General features: G+C 49.8%; 1 protein-coding gene across 4 annotated transcripts in view; it reads right to left on the bottom strand.

Moving 5' to 3' along the window:
* The window catches only part of FLVCR2 (FLVCR choline and putative heme transporter 2), a 57410-nt gene extending 43747 nt beyond the window's left edge, over positions 1-13663 (bottom strand). For all 4 annotated transcript variants that reach the window (XR_012639973.1, XR_012639972.1, XM_074955966.1 and 1 more), the window contains exon 1: positions 13022-13663. Coding sequence is in view for 2 of the 4 variants with exons in the window: in XM_074955966.1 (XP_074812067.1) it covers positions 13022-13663 (642 nt within the window). In the remaining 2 variants the exon portion in view is untranslated. The remainder of the gene's footprint in view (positions 1-13021) is intronic.
* Positions 13664-17126: the final 3463 nt, after the last annotated feature.

Here is a 17126-nt window from a genome sequence, read left to right as displayed (position 1 = left end):
TGGGATCCTCACCTCTCTCCACAAGGAGGTGCACATGGATACTCAGCTCCTCACCATACTTCCCACTGGTGTCTTCTCGGAACACCATTACATTCTTTCCAAACACAAAAAAGATGTTTCCCCCAACACCCCAGATACTCAAACATGCTCACTTAAGGGCACTATAAGCCTGGGGAGAGAGCTAGCAGGTAAGAGAAAATAAAATCCATGCAATCCCCCTCTGAAATAGTGAGATGATGTGGTGAGAAGAGTGTTATGTTGTGTGCCTAACCTTCTCTCAAGCCTAGCGTGCAGTCAGTTAATGGGTTCTCAGTCTAGGTCCCAGTGGACAGGTGTCCAAGTCATAGAACTTACCAGTCCAGTGGACACCAATTGGCCAACCTTATTGGCAGTCTCATTGGAAAGATCAAGGTCTGAATGGATTGTGAAGAATGAATGTCCCGCTCCTCCTCACCCCATCCCTCCCTCCCCATCAGGGTTAAGGGGCACATTGGCAAGGCAGGGGAGGGGAAAGCTGGCATAGCAACAAGTGCTGTCCCCATTATGGGGACAGAGAACTTTAGAGTGTAGGGTTCACAGTGCTGCTCCTTTGACCAGCACAAAATTCATATGAATGCTTTGAATTTTACATAGGCAGTGAGAGCTCAGAGCCAGATATGTCCTGCACAATGGGAAGTAGCCTCTGGCCTGAGAGACAGGGTAAGGTGCCAGGTGACTGATACCCCAGCACACATAGCCTGCTCCAGCCACCCCAAGCAAGGAATATAGAACTCCAACCCCACCATTAATGCTGGTTTCCCCAAGATTGCTCTCTGCATCAGGAGCTCCAGCATCCCTAGAAGTAGCACTATGCCTCAGTTTGTTCAGCCTTAAAGCAGGTACCAGAGCCCTAATTACACAGGTGTCAGATATGGGTTATTTCTCCAGCTGTTGCCCTCACAAAAAGAGCTGAGCATTGCCACTCCCTCAGTGCCCTTCCTAAATCCTCTCCTTATACCACAGTTGCCACTGTTCAGCAAACACTGCTCTTTTGTTTTACTGTTTTAAAGCCAAGGTTTGAGGCCGGGGCTAATAATAAAAATAAATAATTTAAAAAAAAAAAAAAAAACTGTTGCTCTGAATGGGAATTTCTGAACCAGCTACAGATACAGGCTCTGGTGTCCATAACACCAGACAGGCAGCAACGCCACCTCTCTGCTCCCGGGTGAGTGATTAAAGACATGACAGGTTTCAGAGTAGCAGCCGTGTTAGTCTGTATTCGCAAGTTTATGCTCAAATAAATTGGTTAGTCTCTAAGGTGCCACAAGTACTCCTTTTCTTTTAAAGACATGGCCTGATTCCCACCCAGCTTCCCCCAGGGGCTGGGAATATATCCACCACTAACACACACATTTTCTTCCAGGGGTGCTGGAATGATGGTTGCTGGGGGTACAGCATCCCCCGCAGCTTGAAGTAGTAATAGCAACCAAATGCATCGCTTCCCTCATATACAGGGTTTACAGTTTGGTTCAATGGCTTTCAGCACCCCCACTATACAAATTGTTCCAGTACCTTGCACTCATCCCCTGCCTTTGGGCTGGCCACTGACAAAGAGACTTGCTAGGCCCTCCCATTGCCCCCATCCTACTCACCGGCAGAAGGGCTGCCTATTGTCTTACAATTACAGGGGGCTTCTCTTGGCGGGTTGTTACCGGTGACTATCCTACAGGCAGACTAGTAACTTCCAGCAGGTACCATGAAATTTCAGGCAGAGCCTCTGCATTGGAGCAGACAGAGCAGCACAACAGGGAGAACACATGCAGCTGCTAGGAACAGGTTGCAGACAACACCAGATCTGAGCAGTAATAGTATTTGAAGGCCTCACACTTAACCCAGAATGCCAACATTTCCCCCAAGGAACTTATAGATAAGAGTAGCAACTGCTAGGAAAAAAAACAAAAATCAAACAAACAAACTAACCAGATTATCCCTTGGAAGGGGACCAGGGGTATGTTCAAATGCATTTAAAAATCATCAAACAGGTCCCATAAAAAATGAGATCAGCTTAAAAATCACGATTTTTTAAAATGAACATATTTTGGGTCTTTATTTGCCTTCTGGATTACCAGCTCTTAAGTAGTCACATTTTCAAGCTTTTCTCCATAGCCAAGCAGTTTAGAAATTTAGTTTTAATCTTAGAGGGGGAAAAGGTGAGATTCTCATACTCCCTTGGCTTCAGAAGCTGGGGATTTAAAAAAAAAAAAAAAAAACCAACTGGCACAAGACTCTCAATAAAATAGGGAGAGCTAGCAAGACATTAAAGAATCCACCAAGTTTCAAGTCTGAATACAGTAACTGTTAGTTATCAGGAGACAGATAATTTTACAGACCTGTGGCGCACAAGCTGGCCAAATAATGGAGTCCTGCTCCAAAGAGCTTGCAGTCTAAAGGCACAAAGGAGTACTTCATCCAGGAGCATCTGGTCTGTTCAGTTATGGGCTGAGGGTAGAACCCTTTACAATCAGAATGAAATGTAGCTCTATACCAGCCCATATAAACCAGTGCAAAATACATTGTTCCATCATTACGAGTTACATTTTACAACAGGGAAAATAACGTAGTTTAATTGATCTGGGAATCCACCTCCCTCCTGCCCCCCGGGGACACATGGGACCCATTCTGGGAAGCATTGATCTAGGACCGCAAAAGGCTGATTCAGTGAGAGGGGAGCCCCTGCATGTGGAGTATGGGGCTCAGGACTACATTTCAATACCCAGACACTTGCTGGAGTCAACACCAGCCAAACTCTTACAAACAGCGTTCTGCCGCTCCCTAAAGTAACAGATGGAAAAGGGCAGGGCTCCTGTAGCACCACATGTAAGTTGGGCTATGTGAAGCTGGACATAATGCAAATACATTATAGGAACTGCATGATTAGAGGAAACATGATCACACGCAAGACGGCCCAGAAGCCTCCCAACCCCCACAGAGCCCCCGCTATATGAACTACAGAAATAACAGAAGGTTACAATTGTTGCTAAATTCTGTGGTGGGCCAACCAGGTTGTACCACAGTTCAGCCCAGTACCCTGCTAAGACACTTTGCTTTAGCGCTGGTAGAGATCTAAGCTAAACGGTTTCTTAGCTTGGCTGTGACCTGTTTCAGCCACATGCAAGTTCCACCACCACTGCTAAGCACTACTGTTTTGACTGCATAGACAGGCTGTGCTTGGACTGCCTGAAGTAAGGGTACTACCCAACCTTTGCTCAGACGAACGTGTTGCCTTGTAGAGAGGAAAATAGAACGTATTTGGGCAACTGACCCTTTCACCACCACCATCTCCCAAGTTACAACGACCACAGAGGGAACGAAAGAGAGACATTTCTCAGCCATTGTGACAAAAGCAGTGAGCAGCTAACGGTCTCCTGAGAAACAGTTCAGTCCTGAAGGCGAAAGCAGAAGCGGTGATGAAGTGAGCTGTAGCTCACGAAAGCTTATGCTCAAATAAATTGGTTAGTCGCTAAGGTGCCACAAGTACTCCTTTTCTTTTTTTGCGAATACAGACTAACACGGCTGTTACTCTGAAACCTGTCACATACGGACAGTTCCACAGGCTGGGAGTCGGCACTGTGTTCTACGCAAATCACAGCTACCCTCAGCTCTCAGGATACCCAGCTCAAACACAACACACAATAGCTACAGCTTCTTCACAAATGCAAATCCAGATCCTGGCCTGAACATTATTGGGGAGCAAAGCAGGATTAAAAGTGCAGCACTTGACTGTGTCTGGGGAGCAGGAGGAGAGAAAGGGGTTGTTGTGGTTAGGTACTGGACTGTGACTCAGAGCTGGGTTCTGTTCCCAGATCTACCCTAGATTTACTTCATGATCTTGGGCATGTCTCTGTGTCTCAGTCCCTCCATCTGTAAAATGGGGACAATGGTATTTAACTAGCACTCCAGGGTGTTGGTAAGATACATGCATTCATGTTTGAAAGATTCTGACATTTTGGAGGGATGGGGGAGGCAGGGGCCACAGACCAAAGAAATAGATATAGATTAGATAGATAGGCATCACCTGGTTAAAAAGAGGCACCAAGCCCCCTTCCCTAAAAGACACCAAAGATAATCATGTTAGCTTGCAAATGCCTCCTGTCAAAGAAAGTTTCCTGAGTGAGGTTGGTTGAGAGCTGCTCCCAGATGATTGCTTCCCTATTGTAGGGAGATTAGTCCAGAGCAGAGAAATTGGCACCCCAGAATGCTCGGCAGCCTCCTTCATGCCTTGTCTGGGTACTCATTCCAAGCAGGCATAGTGCTGCTCTACTCTTCTGCACCTTCATTAAGGCACATATCTAGACAGTCACCTCCCAAGTGCCAGGTTTACCATGGCACCACTGGTGCCATGGTGCTGGACCCAGGCTCCTTGGGCTGCAGTAAGGCCCCACCAGCTCTTCTCCGCCCCCCACCCACTGCTCTCTCCTGCGGGGGCAGAAGCTTGGTCCTGCCAGCTCCTGAGACTCCTGCTGCAGGGCAGGCTCCGCCTGCACCCACCAGCAGCCAAGCTCCCCGCTCCCCTGCCCCTTCCCCAGAGCGTGCCGCATTCCTGCCCCTCCCTCTCCCAGCACTTCCCCTGCAGCTGAACAGCTGTTTGCTGAACAGCGCAAGAGAGGGGAGGAGCAGGGCCTTAGCACACTCGGAGGAGGAGGCGGAGAAGAGACATGGGCGGGGCCTTGGGGAAGGGGGTGGAATCTGGGCAGGGCGGAGCAAAGACAGGGTCCCAGCACTCCCCTACACATACCCCTTCCAGCCCCCTGCCATGAGCCGCTCAGGACAGGGGGCCGGGAACACCCCCACAACCCCAGCCCATACCCACAGCCCCCTGCCCAGACTCCTGCACCCACCTCACATACCCAGCCTTCCCCATACCCAATGCCCTGACTCCTGCACACACCCCACACATATCCCTATCCTCACCCCCACCCTGAGCACCAAACAGGAGCTCCTGCGCCACCACCACCCCCCCACATTCCTACCTGCACCCCTCACACCAAACAGGAGCTGCCCTAGATAAGCACTCCACACCCCAGCCTCCTACCCCAACCCTGAGCCCCCTCCTGCATCCTAACTCCTGGCCAGACCCTGCACCCCAACCTCCAGCCTGCTCCTGCACCCTAACTTCCTCCCAGATCCTGCACCCCCAGCCCTGACTCCTGCATCCCCTCACACACACCCCAGCCACCTGACTTCCGACTCCTGCACCCCTCACACACTTCCAGCCCTGACTTCTGCACCCCCCTCACACACACCCAGCCCCCTGCCCTCCCTGACTCCTGCAACCCACCACACCCCCTGTCCCCCACAACCCCCTGGCCTCCCTGACTCCTGCACCCCCCCCCACATACACCCCTTGCACCAAATGGGAGCTGCCACAGGTAAGCGCTCCACACCCCAACCTTCTGCCCCAACCCTGAGCGCCCTCCCTCACCCTGACTCCTGGCCAGACCCTGCACCCCAACCCCCAGCCTGCTCCTGCACCCTAACTCCCTCCCAGACCCAGCACCCCCAGCCCCCTCTCGCACCCTAAGTCCCAGCCAGACCCCACACCCCAACTCTTTTTTTACATTCTTTTTATAAAGCGCTCTTATCCAAAGCACTTTACAATAGTTAGCTAACAGTACAAACAATATTTGTAAAGATCATTAAATGGTCTGCCAAGACCCCCAGCGATTTTCAAGTCTACAAGAACAATCAAGGTACCTCACTTTATTTTCATTTACTTGCTATTACTTACAGGAGAAATATGAAGAAAAAAAAGAATGAAAAACAGGGGCTGGGGGGTGATAAGAGAGAATGTTCTTTTTCTTGGCTGGGTCCCAAGAAGGGGTCCCAAAAATGAAGCTGAGCCCAGGGCCCCACTAACTCTAAATCCGACACTGGGACTGACTCCTCCCCCACAGCTCCCCACGCCGCAGCCAAGGGCTGACCCTCCACTCCTCAAGCTCCGCATGCCGCTGCCAGGACAGGGGCTGACCCCGCCCTCACCCCAGTTCCCCGCACCATTACCAGGAGCGGGGGCTAACACCCTCCCCTCACTGCTACCAGTGGCTGGGGCTGGCCCCTAACCCCCGCAAGCTCCATTCTGGCTGGGGCTGACCCCCCAAGCCCTGCTGCCTGACACCTTGCATGACCACCCACACACACTCCTCCACGCCCCTCTAGGGGGCCGCATCGGACTTTTTTGGTAAACTGGGCTTTTGTTCAATTGCTCTTGACAACTCATCAGTTGGCAAAAGCTAACAGGATAAATGCCCGTTTTTGTCAAAAAAGTCAAGATGGCTGGGACAGAGCTTAAAAAGGGAACTGTCCCGGCCAAATGGGGACGTATGGTCACCCTATCTACAGGCAAATGGATCCTGAGGGCGTCTGGCCAGGGTAGGGTGTAAACCCTGGCCTGGCTTATCATGCCACTCCCGAGAGGCCGGAGAGATTCCCCGCCCTGGCACTGGACCAGCCCCGGCCACGCTGCCAGCTCAGCCTGGCAGACACCGTCACATTCCACCAGGGCCAGTGAGTGTGGTCAGGGGGCAGGGTGTGAGGGAGTGTGTCTCTGGAGGAGGTCGGGGGTGGGGGAGGGGGGCTGCTGGCCAGTGGGGGAATCTCTTGGGGGGCGGTGAGGGAGGTCTGTGTGTTGGGATGCTGGGCAGTGGGGGGGTCTGAGTGGCATGTTGTGTAGTTGTTGTGGTGGGCTGTGGAGAAGTACATTGGACAGTAGTGGTGCGGCTGTGTGGGCGGGTGCTGGGCAAGGGTAGTGGTGTGCAGGCCACTGTGCATTTGTCATGGAGGGTCTTTGTGGGGGGCTGCTGGGCATAGCAGTTCTGGGGGACGCTAGGCATAGGTAGTTGGGGGCTGTGTGGCATGGCATGGGCCCACCCCCGAGGGGAAGGAGCATGCTGGCAGCACAGGGCTGGGCAGGCCAGTGTGCATCTGGCAACTGCCGGTTTGTATACAGTGCCCTTGCTCTGGGCTGGGTGGAGCAGGGCCGGTCCCACCATGTTATGCCCCATTGCCCCTGGCTGGCCCCTTGCTCTGGGGACCAACCTCCCTACATCATGCTCCTTTGCCCCCATGGGGGCCCACAAATATGTTTGGCACCAGGCCCACAAAAGGTTAATCCAGCTCTGCACCTCCCAAATTTCTGTGTGTTTCTAGTGCATTTATCACCACAGCAGCAAGAGGCCATGGACTCTCAAGCTTGGCAGATTTACCACAAATGAGCCTGACAAATTCCAGTTAAATCCCTCTGAATTAACAGGAAGCTGTAAGATGGTGCAACAAATGGTCCCTATTGCTCTCCTATAGTTAATCATCCAAAACACTCAGTAAGCACAGATGGAAAAGGTCTGGTGGCCTCTCTAGGGTTTCAGAGTTTACAGGCCTACTGAATGCTGCATCTCTGGCTTTGCCGAGTTTCATTGGCTCACTCCATAGATAGATTCACCTGCATCACAAACTTCAGTTCCAGTAGCTGAATTATTTCAAGTAGAGAAAGGAGTCCCAGCTGCCTGCTGGGATCCCAGAGTTTGACAATAGGCTTGGGATTTGAGTATGAGTGTGAAGCACTTGCCAGATCCAAGCATAGTAAGTACATGCAGGTCAGGTGCAAAAGTTCTGCTGATACAACTAGTCCATTCCTGTTATTCTAGATCTGGGCCCTTATACCCCTCTGCCAACACACCTCAGCTCTGTCCCACGGCACTCCCCTGCTAGACTTCTCACACAGTGACCAATAATCATGCTACATTTTTGTGTGGTGGTTTAGGAGGAGGAAAAATGGAAACGAAATTGAACTAATTTCCCTTCATTTTTATGAACCAAGACTGCACTTGTACTCAGGCCCCATGAGATGAAAAGCTCGGGCTCGGGGCTCTTGCGTATCTCCACCACCACTGGAAAAGAAACATCAAGCCTTATATCTCAATAGCCAGAGCTGTCCTGGGAACAGAATAAACTCCCTGGCTCCCACTCCATCACACTTCTGCTTCTTGTGACCTTGCTGACATCATAGAAGTCCCTTGCTCTGCACCAGTCACTCTGAGCCTCCCAGTTCCACTCCTGCTGTATTTGCCTTTGACCCAGCTCAGAGTCAGGGAAATCTCCCAGTTTATAACAGCAGCAACATTGATGTAGCAACATCCCAGCATGAGAGCAGAGCCAGCGAGCAGGGATGTGGGGGGAGGAAGTGAGCTGTAGCTTAAGAAAGCTTATGCTCAAATAAATTTGTTAGTCTCTAAGGTGCCACAAGTTCTCCTTTTCTTTTTGTGGATTCAGATAACACGGCTGCTACTCTGAAACCTAGATCAAGAGCAGTTTTTGGCTAGGCAGTGGATGCTGAGAGGGTCAGTGGAGATGCTCACTCTTTGGAGAAGGGGTGAGGAATGCATCACTTTCAAGGACTCTCTTCAACTACACAGGAAGCAAACAGTACTAATGTCTGAGAGGCTTGGGGCAGCCCCTCCACTCCCCAAAAGAAATACTGCAGCCATTCAGAGAGCTCCTCTGCAGACCAGAAAGTCAGCTGCTCTGAGCCTATGCTGTGGCTCTGTCTGAGGTTGGTGTGTGTAGCTGGGAGTAGGAACTCAGATGAAACACAAAGGAAGGTTTATCTCAGGCTCCAATGCCTAGACTGTTTATAGAAATCTAAGCATTCCTGGAGAAGCCACATCTTTGCCTGGCCCTGACACACCCTCCAATGTGGGCCCAGACACTCCCTGCAAATTAGAGACCAGAATGTACAAGTGCTTATTAGAGTGTTCTCTGAGTGCTCTGACCCCCCACCCTCCTGCAGAAACTGGAAGCGTGGCTGCCAGAGGAGGCTGGGTACGTCACTCAGGCCACCTCCTGCCCCTTCGTGGTCCCACATTAAAGCCATACCTGCTCTAATGGATACAATCCATGGTGAAGTCTGGCACAGACTCTGGTGCATAGGCACTGACTCCAGGGGTGCTCTGGGGCTCAAGCACCCACCAAAAAAAAAAAATAGGGGGTGCTCAGCATCCACCAGAAACAGCTGTTCGGCAGCTGGCAGGAGGCACTTGGGGGAGGGCAGAGCAGAGCGAGCGGCAGGTGGGTGCGGGGCTTCGGGGGCAGAGTGGGGGCAGGAAGAGGTGGAGTGAGGGCAGGGCCGAGGGGAAAGGGACAGAGTGGGGGCGGGGCCTCAGAGTGGAGCGGGGGTGGAGCACCCACCAGGAAAAATAAAAGTTAGCACCTGTGCTCTGGAGGGAAGGGAAGTCTGCCTCACTTCCCAATTAACTATCCCCCTGTTCTGCCCACACCCAATCGGACCTCATTTAGAAGGCTGGAGATGCTGAGCTAGTAGAGAAAAATAATAATGATTAGTAGGTTGCTTGAAGGAGCAGAAACCCTCAGCATGGGATCCTGACCATTTATCAGGCTTTTAGGGGAAAGCATTATTCTGCAGTGAAAACTCTTCAAGCAAGGTGCACCTGTGCAATGAGATGTTAAGCAGAGTTGTAGGCATGGTACAAACAGTGCTGCGAAGTCCCCCTGTACAGAAGCAACTGATCCATGATTGGGATGTTACAGACCAGCTAATCAGAGTGGGGCTGGGATTCGTCCCTGATACACAAAAATCCTGCTTTTCCCCAGGCAGCTTCCACCTCGGAAGCCCTAGAACACCAGCTGCAGTGCAGTCCAGCCTCCTCAGAGTCAGCACAGTGACTCCACCTAAGAACACATCAAGTGGCTGCATTCTCCCCAGAGCCAAAAATCAAATCAACCTAAGTCAAAAAAAACTCTCCTTCCTACTATGACATTCCCCTGGTGTTATCCAGCCCGGTGATCTGCTAGGTTACTCCAATCCTTGACTCTGGGAGCCAGCCTTCCCCTGATCTGCTGTGAGAACCCGCCACTCCTGGGCTGTTCACACACAGCCTCTGGCATGTAAGCAGCTCCTTGGATTGTGCAACCGAATGACACTAGCCAATATCTCTGGTCCCAGACACAACTCTAGGAAGCTCCATCTTGCACTGTCCGGTTATGCCCGCTGGACGCTGCAAGCTTATATGAGTTTGTCAATTTAACAAAGAAATTGATATGCACCAGGCTTGTTATCCCAAAGGGAGTCTCTGACACACTTCAAACCCAATGCACTGCTTCAGGTAGAATAAACAAACAGATTTATTAACTACAAAGATAGATTTTAAGTGATTATAAATCAAAGCACAATAAGTTGGATTTGGTCAAATGAAATAAAAGCAAAACGCATTCTAAGCTGATCTTAACACTTTCAATGTCCTTACAAACTTAGATGCTTCTCACCACAGGCTGGCTGGTTGCCCTTCAGCCAGGCTCTCCCCTGGGGGTGACTCACTCGAGAGTCAACAGATCCTTTGTTGTTGCCTAGGCCAGTGTCCTTTGTTCCTGTATGGATGGTTGGGTTTGTCCCACACATGCCCTGATAAGCTGTGAACTGCCCCTCTGCTTCTGGAAAGTTTTTGCCTGGGCTTATTTTAAGCCATGAAGGCACGTTTTCAGCCTCAATTATATACATGAAATTACAACCTATAACATTACTGTAACAACAATTACTATTGGTTTCAGAGTAGCAGACGTGTTAGTCTGTATTCGCAAAAAGAAAAAGAGTACTAGTGGCACCTTAGAGACTAACCAATTTATTTGAGCATAAGCTTTCGTGAGCTACAGCTCACTTCATCGGATGCATTCGATGCATCCGATGAAGTGAGCTATAGCTCACAAAAGCTTATGCTCAAACAAATTGGTTAGTCTCTAAGGTGCCACTAGTACTCCTTTTCTTTTAACAATTACTATAACATCACTATAAAAACAATGCTCAGTGCATTATAAGCCTTCTGAATACACCCGACATGACAAACTTTGCATTGGATACCACACAATCATTTTACAAGGATGAACATGGGAGTGCTGGGTGTTCCCCCAAGGTACAGAGCCTCACACCGACCTATCCACATCAATGTCTTCAACTACTTGAAAGAGACAGAATAAGGGCAGAGGAAAAATCTTCCCACAGATAGACACGCACTCTTCTCCTGCAGTGTCCATACTCCAGACCCATCAGTTGTGTCTTTCCCTGGTGTCAGAACATGCATGACCTGAGTAGCAGGGCAAGAACCAGAAGCAGGGTCCAGCCCCAGTCTGATACAGAAGCAGACTCCAGAGGTAGAAGCAGGAAAGAGGAATCATAGAAACACAGATGCTCTCACCTTATGCTAACAGAAAGAGAGAGGAAGGTACATAGAACCCCCTGAAATTCTTTTGATTTTCTACAGTTGTTTGTTTTGTTTTCTGAAATTTCTTGTTATTTCATCTTATCTATTCTCCCCGCCCCACAAGTTGAGTCCAGCCCCTGGGGAGGTGGGAGACCAAGGGCAGGGGGAACGGTAGAGGGTGTTGGGTCCTGCCCCAGGGAACGGGGAGACCCTGGGGGCGGGTTGCAGAGCGAGCCCATCCCACCGTCACCCAACAGCAGTGTCTCCTGTCCTGGGTGCTGGGCCCTGGGCCCAGCTTCCCACCTCGGGGTCACACTGCTGCTCAGGTTTGGCCCGGCTGCTCCTCTGTGGTGATGATGGGGGGACTGGACAGGACAAATTTGAGTGAGTGGGGCTGTGACCCCATGGACCAGGTCACAATGCCATTCACTCATTTTTGGCCCAGTGAGCTACCTCAACAGGGAGCCGGACAAACCCGAGAAACGCTATGACCATGGACCAGAACGCAACAGCCAGAGCAGGGAGACAGGCCCAGCCCCTTGAGACAGGAGCTGTCGCTATGGGGTTTTTCCATTTTATTTCATTTTATTTAGGACTCATCATTTAATGCTCTACATGCTTCCGGGGCACTACATGGTGTGAGGCACCCACACACCCAGCTTCCTTCTCAAATCCATGACACACTCCTACTGGGCAGGGAGGACATTATGTACTGTGCCACTGCCTCATACACAGAACTATATATTCAAAGCAGACTGAATGCCAAACCATTCCTATTGCACCCCACCCATGGTCTGAACTAGATAAAATCTGGGACACTGCCTACGCACTGAAGACATGTGCCAGTCCAATAGTTAGTGTTCGGTTTTAGTGATCCTCTGCTTTTCATATTCATACAGCATGAATTGCCTTCCAAAGTCAAGTTGTAATGTTGCTAGTGCATTTATTTCATGCAATGTGCATCATTGAGGCATTCAGGTGCAAGGGTCAAGAAGTGATTTCCCTGTTCTCATTTCAGAAGTTAGAAAAAATTTCTTTTCCTTTCAAGTGTGAACTGGCTGCAGGTGAAGAATGTTACATCTTGCAGGAATGTCAATCACAACCACCTCACTGACCTGCCTTGGCATTAAAGTGCTTAGAAGAGTTTGCTCCATTCTTGTGCAAAGAAGCAAAGTCTCTGTCTAGCATGTCTTATTGGGGAAGCTCATTGCCTTACTATGGATCAACAAAACGAGAGACGGAAAAATCAGAGGAAGAGCCATGAGATAAGGCCCAACACGACTGCTCCCTTTGACACATTTTCTAGCTTTTTTTCTAGTCTAATTTTAAATATCCCAAGCAATAAGGCTCCCATTTCTTTCTCTGCAAAAAAATATCACAGCCCAATACACCCCAGAATCAGAGTTTCCTGATATTTCAGCCTAAATTGTCCTTCTCAATATCATCCTGTTCTTCCCAATTATACCCCCTTGTACCATGCTAAATAATCCTTCTCCCTCGGTTGGATTGGTAGAGTTATGTTTCTCTCTAAGCAATATCATAGCCAAGCTAAGTATATTTCCTGCCAAATATACAAACCATATTTTTCCCAGATGAATCTCTGCCTGTTATTTCTAATGTCACTAGGTCTCTCTGTATTTCTCTGTCCTCCCTGGAGATTGCAGCTCTTCCCAATTTAGTGTCACTGGTGAGTTTCATTACTTCTCCACCCCCCAACTTTAATGGGCGCACCATAGGTTCCAAGCATTTAGGGATGAGAGGCCTGGTTCCCAGGTTACCTGGTTCCCAAAGACAGCGATAGAGCAGGCAGTAGAGACCTCATGCGACCCGAACCAGATGGAGGCGATGCGCGAGGGCATGCCCAGAATGAAGACCTGCGCCACCGAGCAGATGACCTGCCCCAGGACGGTAACAGGGAAGAGGTGCGGTTTCATGCTGCCCAGCTTCACCCAGGCGCCTAGACAGTTGAAGGCTGAACCGGCGAGGGCGATGAGGCGCAGGCCCCTCTTGTCCAGCAGCCAGGCCACAGGGAAAAGAAGGGGGATGTAGGTGAGCATGTAGCACATGGAGAGCCAGTCGATGGCGAAGGTGCTCACGCCGTAGAAGTGCACGAAGATGTTGTTGATGCTGCCGTACTGGATCCACTGGAAGGCATTGCAGAGCGAGTAGCAGCTGAACAGCAGCACCACGGGCCAGCGGCGTAGGGACAGGCGCACCTCGGGGGGCGCCCCGGGGGCAGACCCACTGGGGGTCTCGGCTTCCACTGACCCAGGCACCGGCTTCACCCCCTGCAAAAGCTTAGGCGTCTCTGGATACATCAGCCCCTTCTCGCCGGGCTCCTGCCCCCCGCTCACCACGGCCCCCCCGGAAAACGCCGGGCAACACGGGCTCCCCTTCCCCAGGGCAGCGCTCTCCCGCATCGTGTGCCCGGCCCCTGCCGGCCCCCACCCCGCTCCTTATGGGGTCGCCGGTCTCTGCGCCGCGCCTCGCCTCGCCCCGCCCAGCGCGCCCGGCTGGTCCCGCTCCCTCACTCCTCCGGAACTGTCGCTGTCAGCACAACTCCATTCCGCCAGGCCACGTCGCGCTAGTGTGCTCTCACAGCGATGCTGTGATTGGCCACCTGGCCAACGGGGCCTTGCCCCCTCCCCGCTGACTGGCTGACATGATCCCTGTCCCTCAGTTACCATGGCAACCATGCCGAGCCTGCCCGCTGGGGCTTGTGCAGCTGAGGCTGCCCCTGCAACACCAGGCTCTGCAGGGTCCCCTCACCCGCCCCGGCTGGGCCCCACCGGACACTGCCGGGAAGAGTCCAAACAACCTACAGGACCTGGCCTTTGATCCCGGAGACGGGGGGAATTGCGCACGCCCCAACGGTCACACCCTGGGGTCCATCGCGGGCTGCAGGCTGGCTAAGGGGGCAGTTCAAAGGAAGGCTCTGGAAAGACACTGCTAGGGATACACAGCCCACCAATAAAACGACTTCTACAGCAATGGGCAGTGCAACCCGACCCATTGCGATGCAGGGCAGTGAAGCCTGGGGCTCAGCTTTAACAGCTGCTTACACGGATTGTGATAAAAAAAAAATCCTATGAAACCTTCCCTTCTGCAGTTAAGAAAATAATTACTCTGCCTACAGAGGAACACCAGCAACATAGCAGAACTGGGTCACCTCCCCATCCATCTGGTGCCATCTCAACTAAAGCCACTGCAGAGTACCAAAAACAACGAGGAGTCCTTGTGGCACCTTAGAGACTAACAAATTTATTTGGGCATAAGTTTCCATGGTCTAGAACCCGCTTCATCAGATGCATGGAGTGGAAAATACAGTAGCAGGTACATATACATAGTACATGAAAAGATGGGAGTTGCCTTACCAAGTTGGGGTCAGTCTAAGGAGAGAATTCAATTAACAGTAGAGTACCAAGGGAGGAAAAATCATTTTTGTAGTGGTAATGAGGGTGGCCCATTTCAAACAGTTGACAAGAAGGTGTGAGTAACAGTAGGGGGAAATTAGTTTTTATAAAGACCCATCCACTCCCAGTCTTTATTCAGGCCTAATTTGATGGTGTCCAGTTTGAAAATTAATTCCAGTTCTTCAGTTTCATGTTGGAATCTGTTTCTGAAGTTTTTTTGTTGAAGAAGAATTGCCACTTTTAAGTCTGTTATTGAGTGACCAGGGATCCTGAAGTGTTCTCCTATTGGTTTTTGAATGTTATAATTCCTGATGTCAGATGTGTGTCCATTTATTCTTTTGAGTAGAGACTGTCCGGTTTGGCCAATGTACATGGTAGAGGGGCATTGTTGGCACATGATGGCATATATCACATTGGTAGATGCACAGGTGAACAAGCCCTTGATGGTGTGGCTGATGTGGTTAGGTCCTATGATGGTGTCCCTTGAATAGATATGTGGACAGAGTTGGCACCGGGGTTTGTTACAGAGTTTGGTTCCTGGGTTAGTATTTTTGTTGTGTGGTGTGTAGTTGCTGATGAGTATTTGCTTCAGTTGGGGGGCTGTCTGTAAGCGAGGACTGGCCTGTCTCCCAAGGTCTGTGAGAGTGAGGGATCGTCCTTCAGGACAGGTTGTTTTCAAACTAAACCCAAAGGCAAACATACATTACTCTTAGGTCTGGGCACTTCTAAGTTCCTGATCAGTAGGCGCAAATAACCTCATCCAAAGCCAACTGGTGCTCAAGATACCATACTAACACTTCAAACGCAGTAGCCCAGCGATAGTCAATAGACAGACCACAGGCCAAATCTTGACCACCAGATGCTTTTGAACGGACCCCAAAATATTTTTATTTACTTATTATCATCATTATTGTTAATTTTTTTATTATTTTCTCTGGAGTCTGGCCCTTGACTATACCTTGACCAAGAAATGTGGACCTTGACAAAAAAAAATTGACTATCCCTGTACAGGAGAGCCTTATGCAGAACAATCACACTAGTAGATACTTCTATATATTATGCTGTGGTGACATAAGACAGACTCTCACCAAATACAATATCAGAGACCATAAACTTGGAGTGGAAAGTGGAAGATACAAGGCATAACTCAAGAAAATAATGACTGCAAACAACGTGAGATAAGACAAACTGCGGCACACACACATCTTCTACTCTAATACCCAGTGCAAGAAAGATGTTTCAAACTGTCAGGAAATTTAAAAGGCTCTTAAATTAAAAGCAATGAGGGAAAAATGAAGAAAGAGAGAGAGACAGCATTACACTATGTAGCAAACTGAATCAGGTGTGGGCAAGAAGTCTCACAGAAATCCAAATACACTGAAGCCTCATCTTGGCAGACGCTTGAGATACTGTATCCACCTATAACAGAGGTCTCGGGGTGGGCTCTCTTACATATTTGTCGCATTCATCATAGGTATCATGCCAAAAAGCATTATTGAATTGGAATTTACTGAAGGAGATAAGCTAGAGGTTGCAACCTCTCCTGAACAAAGCTACCTCCCGACTGTGCAGAAGGGGAGCACAAAGTGAGGGAATTAGGAGGGCAGCTTCTCCTAGTCTGGGCCCTACCCCTAAAACAAAAAGGTAAATAGGGATAGGAAGATCAGGCCAAGAGAACCTCCCCCACCCCACTCTGAATAATAGATTGGGGAGGGAAGGCCTATTTAGAGCAGACTCTGGCTTCCTACTGCTGCAGGAGACAGAAGTTCTCTTGAGGCAAATCCATGAATATCAGACCAAATTCAGCGCAAGTGCCAGGAAAACATCTTCTGTCTGTCTCATGTGTGAAAGAAGAAAGGAAAGAAAACAAAGCATGAATGTGGCTTAATGTATGGTTGGATGGATTCCTTTATTTATGTTGGTGGAAGAACATCAGTGTAGGAAGGGCTGCCCAGTCATAACAATAACTCTGTCTCAGCTCTGCTCTGCAACAGCAAATCTGTGGCATTTGAGCTTCCACTTTCCATACTCCAAATTGTGACATCCTAATGCTGTGCAATCTGGGACACCAGACAATAGAGCTGGAATCCCTTGTGTGATGGCTGACCCACTGCCTTGATGCTGCTGAGGTATTAGATGCAGGATAGCTCTTCTAATCCTCAAGACATCATGCAGCAATTCACTAGCCAAAAGCTTTATCCCATTCAATACCAGTGCATGCAGAGTTTTGGAGTGAAGCTTCTGCCCTCCTGCGGCTAAGTTCCAATGTAGAGGTGTTGGAGAAACATTGACGGAACCATATTTTGTCAGAATGCACAGTTCATTGAATCTAAATGCTTTGTCCAATTTACCCAATTTCACTAGAATTTATTTTTGGAAGGAAACTGAGTTCCAGCAATGTCAAAATGTCCCATTTTGACATTTTCTGAATGAAACATTTTGATATTTGTTGTTTTGAAACAACTTTTTG

The sequence above is a fragment of the Natator depressus genome, chromosome 6, assembly GCF_965152275.1.
Source record: "Natator depressus isolate rNatDep1 chromosome 6, rNatDep2.hap1, whole genome shotgun sequence".
Lineage (NCBI taxonomy): Eukaryota > Metazoa > Chordata > Testudines > Cheloniidae > Natator > Natator depressus.
Note: the sequence above shows the minus strand (reverse complement) of the source record. Positions and strands in the feature narration are given on the sequence as shown.